The sequence below is a fragment of the Rhinatrema bivittatum genome, chromosome 8 (assembly GCF_901001135.1).
Source record: "Rhinatrema bivittatum chromosome 8, aRhiBiv1.1, whole genome shotgun sequence".
Taxonomy (NCBI): domain Eukaryota; kingdom Metazoa; phylum Chordata; class Amphibia; order Gymnophiona; family Rhinatrematidae; genus Rhinatrema; species Rhinatrema bivittatum.
The window spans coordinates 155,439,445-155,446,083 of NC_042622.1; the positions used below are offsets into that span (position 1 = coordinate 155,439,445).

At 52.1% G+C, this 6,639-nt stretch overlaps 1 protein-coding gene across 1 annotated transcript; it reads left to right on the forward strand.

Annotated features, from left to right (window-relative positions):
• Nucleotides 1-1,318: 1,318 nt before the first annotated feature.
• Nucleotides 1,319-5,522, forward strand: CD248 (CD248 molecule). The gene has a single exon (XM_029613090.1). The coding sequence runs from the start codon at nt 1,409-1,411 to the stop codon at nt 3,665-3,667; it is 2,259 nt and encodes a 752-aa protein (XP_029468950.1). The 5' UTR covers nt 1,319-1,408; the 3' UTR covers nt 3,668-5,522.
• The last annotated feature ends 1,117 nt before the right edge of the window (nt 5,523-6,639 follow it).

Below are 6,639 nucleotides of genomic sequence, written 5' to 3' on the forward strand. Positions count from 1 at the left end.
GTGCAGTTCTTGTTAAAAATAGAAAGACTAGGGGACACTCCATGAAGTTAATAAGTAGCACATTCAAAACAAGTCAGAGAAAATTCTATTTCACTCAACATACAATTAAGCTCTGGAATTCATTGCCAGAGGATGTGGCAGTTAGCATAGCTAAAAAAGATTTGGACAAGTTCCTGGAGAAGTCCATAAACTGTTATTAACCAAGTAGACTTAGAAAATAGCCCCTACTTATCGCTGCCTGATAGTAGCAAGGGATCTATTTACTGTTTGGGATCTTGCCAGGTACTTGTGTCCTGGTTTGGCCACTTTTGGAAACAGGATACTTGACTTGATGGACTCTTGCCTGACCCTGTATGGCAATTCTTATGTGTTTATCACTCTGTTTTTGTGTGTGCTTGTTTGTGTGCTTTATTGCTTTTTGTGTCTTTGTGTGCCATTGAATCTGCCTGTGTAGGTTTGTAATGCTGTGTCTCTCTGTGTGTGCATCTTTCTCTCTGTGCTTTGTCTGTGTGTCTCTGTGGGTTTTGTCTGTATTTCTCTGTGTGCTTCTGAGTCTCTCTGTATTTCTGTGTGTGGGCATATCACTCTGCATGTTTTGTCCGTGTGTTTGTATTTCTGTGTTTCGTTTGGCATATATATACATATGTGTGTGTTTTGTCTGTGCATGTCTCTTTATATTTCTGTGTGCATGTATATCTCTGCATGTGATTTGTCTGTGTGTCTCTGTATTTCTGTTTGTGTGTCTGTCTGTCTCTGTTTATTTCTGTGGGTGTGTTTTGTCTGTGTGAGTTGCTCTCTAAATCGAGAGAGACTTCTCCTTGGCTCACCACCTCTCTCTCCCCTAACTCAGCCCGGAGCGGGCTCTCCCCTCCCAAGCAACTCTGGCGGCAAGCCTTTTGCAAACTCTCCTGGACTGAGCAGGAGCTGAGCTCTCGGGGATGCGCCTTCAGGATTGTAGTTCGCCTGCGCTTCAGTTAAAGAAAAGAAGCGCTCCTGCTTCCTTCACTTTTATTTTCTCCATTTCATTTCTTTCATTTTTTTGTTCTCTCTGTTCCTTTGTTCTTTCTTCACCTTCCCTTGTTCTCTCTCCTCGCTTTTATTTTCATCTTCCTCCCCTGTCCTCACCCACCCTCTCTCCTCCTCCTCCTCCTGTTCGCTGTCTTGAAAAGTTTCCTGAATTAAAATAATTGGCCTCTCTCCCCTCCCCAGGGTGGTAGACAGCAGGGGAGGCGACCGGGCAAAATAGCAAAATCTTCCCTTACAAGGCAAGGGGTGGGGGACTCGAAGCAAAAGCACATGGGCTTCAGGCCTGGGAGCCGCCTCTCTCCCCCCCCCATCCCCCACTCTGCCTACAATATCCGCGATTTGTGTGCAAAAGCCACTTTCCCTCTCCAGCCAGCGCGGGACGATGCTGCTGCTCGGGCTGCTCGTGGCCTCCGGGCTGCTGCCGCTGCCCACGGAGCCCCAGGAGCTGCGGGAGGCGGACGCGCTCTGCGGGCCCGAGGGCTGCTACGCCGCCTACTTCCAGCGCCGGAGCTTCCTGGACGCCTGGCGCGGCTGCCGGGAGCGCGGCGGGAACCTGGCCACGGTGAAGCGGCCGGAGGAGGCGGCGCTGGTGCAGGAGCTCCTGCTGGGGCTGGGGCTGGCCCCCGAGCAGGGCCGGCTGCGCCTCTGGATCGGCCTGCAGCGGCAGCCCCGCCAGTGCCCGCCCAACCGGCCGCTGCGCGGCTTCACCTGGACCACCGGCGACCAGGACACGCTGTACACCAACTGGCTGAGGCCCGAGGCGCCGGCCGCCGGCGCCTGCCCGGCCTCCCGCTGCGTGGTGATCGGCTACGGCACGGCCCCCGATGCCCAGCCGGAGAACTTCAGGTGGCAGGACGGCTCGTGCGCCGTCCCCGTGGACGGCTTCCTCTGCAGGTTCCAGTACAAGGGCATGTGCCCGGGCATTGAGGCGGGACGTCACGGCCCCGTCACCTACGCCACGCCCTTCCATCTGGTCAGCACCCTCCTGAAGCACGTGCCCTTCGGCTCGGTGGCCACCGTGCCCTGCCCAGGCTCCGTGACGGATCTGTCGGTGCTCTGCATGCAGCGGGAAGACGGCAGCGTTGGCTGGTCCAAAGAGGGTGCCTGGTGCCCGGAGGAGCAGCAGGGCCAGCAGCTGGGTGGCTGGTGTGATGAGTCCAATGCCGGCTGTGACCATGTGTGCGTGGATGAGGAGGTTGGCTACTATTGCGAGTGTGACGAGGGCTATGTGCTGATGGAGGATGGCCACTCCTGCTCCAGCCCCTGCGAGAGCAACCCTTGTGAGTACAGCTGTATGGCTACTAGCCAAGGCTACCTCTGCGATTGCCCCGAGGGCTATGACCTGGATGAAGATGGCCGCTCCTGCCATGACGTTGACGAGTGTGCCCAGAGCACATGTGACCAGCTCTGCCTGAACTTTGCCGGTGGCTATGAGTGCCAGTGCCACCTGGGTTACCAGCTGGAGGATGGGCTATGCCGGGACACGGATGAATGTGCCGACACCCCCTGCGAGCATGCCTGCGAGAACACGCCAGGTTCCTACACCTGCCACTGCCATCTAGGCTTCAGCCCAGCCGAGGACGACCCTCACCACTGCACCGATACAGATGAATGCCGGATCCGTGATGTCTGCCAGCAGATGTGCGTCAACTATGTTGGTGGCTTTGAGTGCTACTGTAACGAGGGCTATGAGGTGGCCACTGATGGCATCCACTGCCAGCCAGTGCAAGGGGAGCCAGCGCACGTCCCTGCGCCCACTCCTACTGACTCTGCCGAGTGGGCCTCTGACGAAGATGCCACAACAGAGGAGGACGAGGAAGAAGGGCCTCCAGCACCGCTCAGGTGGATGACGGCTGTTGCCATGACGGAGGAAGAGAAGGGAGAGCAGCCAGCGAGATTTCGGCCGACGACAATAGTAGCCATGCCCATGGAGGAAGAGGAGGGAAGTGAGCCCTCGGCACGTCTCGGGCCTACGACAGTGTTTACCTCACCAACAGAGGAAGAGGAAGGTGGGCTTGCATTCGTAATTATGAAGACGACTGAGCAGGTGGATGTCACTACTGCTGCAGAGCTCTTGGCAACTGTGGGTCTGTTGGGCTCTGCTGCCTGGGTCCCAGAGGCGTCAGCCGGTGGAATTCTTTCGCAAGCCCCCTTTGCAGCTGACAGGGTACCAGCCGCAGGCACCACCATCACCACGTCCTTGGCCCCTACAGCTGGACAAGGTTTCCGAGCAAGCTCAGCTGACCTGGATATAGAGCCACCCCAGAGCACATTTCCATCCAGGGACCGTTTGGCCCCAGAGAACGAGGTTTCCCATTGGTTTCGGGGCATTCCAGCCGGAGTCAGGCCTACTTTGCCCCTAGAAGCCTCCACTCATGGCAACTCCATCCCCAGCCCAGAGGATAGCCAGCAGATGCTGCAGAGGCGAGACGACCGCTGGCTGCTGGTGGCGCTGCTAGTGCCGCTGTGTGTGTTCCTGGTGATTATGCTGGCCTTGGGCATTGTGTACTGTACCCGCTGTGGAGCCCCCAGCAAGCGAAAGAGCATCACAGACTGCTACCGCTGGGTCACCAGTGCTGCTGGCAAGACCCCCACCCCAAAGAGCAGCGCCAAGCCCACCACTTGCAGAACCAGTGTTTAAGTAATCCCACCATCACCTCTCTCTAGGGCTGATGGGCAAGCAAAGGGTGCGAGAGAGAGAGAGAGAGAGAGAGACTGTGTCACTCTGTACAAAGGAGGCTTTTTCAAGGACAGCAGTGTGTGAATACAGCTGCTCTGTGGCTCGCAGCTGAGATCTGTGCTGGTTTAGAAAAAAAAAAAAAAGGATAATCCGAGGAGATTACTGCAGAGGTGAACTGGAAATCAAAGCACAAGATGTGTTCTCTGTGCCACTGTCACCAGACGTTAGTAGGCTTGGAGATGTCAGTTCACAGGAGGAGAACACATCTCATGCTTTAGGCTCGGGTTCCTCTTGCAGCAAGTGAACGCAACCACTGTTTTCTCTTTTTTTAAACCGGAGTGGATTGAAGCTAGAGGTCGCTGAGCAGAGATGCACCTAGGGGAATCGGCTTTCACAGCCCGACCAGACTGCGTGCGCTCCGGAGAGAGCCGGTTGGCTGCGCTCAGACCTGTACAAAACCGAAGGAGAGTGATGGAAGTAGCCCCCATTGGCTCCTGGGATATGGACCCTACAGTGACTGGAGCTTCATTTCTGGAGGGGAGGGGTGTTGTGGTGGAGGGAAAACCTCTTTTAGACTGGGAGAGAGCAAATTTACAACCTACAGATTTAGAAGCTGGCAGCACCCCTCATCCTCTTTGCATCGCTTTTCTTTTCCATGGGCATCAGATGATCAGGTATCAATGGGGACGATACAATTTATTGACAAAGGAGAGTGGGGAATGCCGCCCCCCCCCCCCCATGCCCTTTCCCGGACCCAAATCAGGTATCTGCCTTCTTTCTAAAAGCGATGACTGGGAAGGATCTTCATGCGGACACCCTGCGCACTCCCCTGCCACTTAAACCATTCCTTGAGACTGCCTGCTGTGTGTGTATGGGTGCCTCCAGGTCGCTGGTTAAAAATCATCACATTGTCACTGCAGAGGGAAGGCGAATGCTGAAGCTCAGGCTGTATTTTTTTTTTTTCCAGCAGAGGAACTGCGCAGCCTGGTGCCTCAGGATGGCCAAAACACGTTCCGAACTTAGGGCTTCCATATCTCTGCAGTATCTGAATCCATAAAGAGTAAAGAAGTGATTTCTTTAACCAGTGAACAGCAGGAGAGGTGAAGGGGGAATCGGAGAGCAGATATAAACTCACATTGGGATCATGCACAGAGCACACAGAAGGAGGCGCATAGATCCAGAGAAAGAGAGAAATACCAAAAAGAGATAGGCATACACCCGCAGAGAGATATACACACATAGAGAGACAGACACACAGATATGGATGCCAGTGCACACAGACAGAGAAAGAAAGATGTATGGACACTCATATAGAAAGGCAAGACATATCTACAGTCAGTGAGACACATACACAGGAGCATAAAAACAGACACACACACACACAGGAGCATAAAAACACAGACACACACACAGGAGCGTAAAAACACAGACACACACACGAGCATAAAAAGACAGACACACACAGTGAGATACATACACAGGAGCATAAAAAGACAGACACAGAGTGGGATACATAAACAGGAGCATAAAAAGACAGACACATACACACACACACACACAGGAGCATAAAAAAACAGACACACAGAGTGAGATACATACACAGGAACATAAAAAGACAGACACATACACACACACACAGGAGCATAAAAACACACACAGTGAGATACATACACAGGAGCATAAAAACAGACACATACACTCAGTGAGATACACAGGAGCATAAAAAAACAGACACACAGAGTGAGATATATACACAGGAGCATAAAAAGACACACACACACACAGGAGCATAAAAAGACAGACACACACACAGGAGCTTAAAAAAAGACACAGAGTGAGATACATACACAGGAGCATAAAAACAGACACATATACACACACACAGGAGCATAAAAAGACAGACACACAGAGTGAGATACATACACAGGAGCATAAAAAGACAGACACACACACAGGAGCATAAAAAAACAGACACACAGAGTGAGATACATACACAGGAGCATAAAAAGACAGGCACAAAGAGTGAGATACATACACAGGACCATAAACACACACACACACACACACACAGAAAGACACATGTAGAGCAAGAGAGAGACACCTGAAAGGCAGCATCCAGAAGCCCTGTCCCCCTGTAATCAAGCTTTGGATAAAAAAACAGAACTCTTTATCAGCATTTGCAGACCTAGGACTAATGGTTGGGTTGCGGGGAGATAGGGGTGTAGTCTTGACCTCAGGAGATGCCATCTGACAATAAGAGATCATAAAATGTACTGTTTTAAGTTATCCCTACGGATTGTTTCCTCCCATGTTGTCCTCAGCCCACTGGAAACAGTTTATCTGTTAGTTTGGGACACTGCAGCGTTAACCTGGCAGAGAAAGCCTCAGCTGTGCTGGTCTTTGAACCACATTGCACCCCCAAGGTGAGGGAATATAATGTTGTTTTTCACTTAAATATCTGCAGATGGCCAAAAGATTTAGAAAGCTAAATGAGAAACTTTGCCCAAAGTATAATTTTGCATAGCTTCATACATGGCTGCCTTTTCCTTGCAGGGGAACTCTTGACTCCATCCCCCCACATAATTAGATGTAGGATATTATTTTGTACAGTCTCTGGCGCTCAGGAATCTGGGTTGGACAAAAGCGACCGGGCTCTGTTAGTCGTTTGTAAATAGATTGATGAATACAGGAAAAGCTGGAGATCGGACGGAAGGGCACAGAGTGACAGGAACTGGTGATGACAGCAATACCAGGGTTGCCTTCTGGCGCTTCCCCGATTTTTTTCCAACGCCACCCACCCGATCAGGAGGGATTTAAAAACGCCTCCCTTGTCCTTTAATTACAGAGGGGTTTGTTTTTTTTTTTTCTGTAAAATACAGGGCGGGCACAGCAGAGGTGAGACGGAAGGGGGCCCAGCTTCCCGTCCAGCTGGG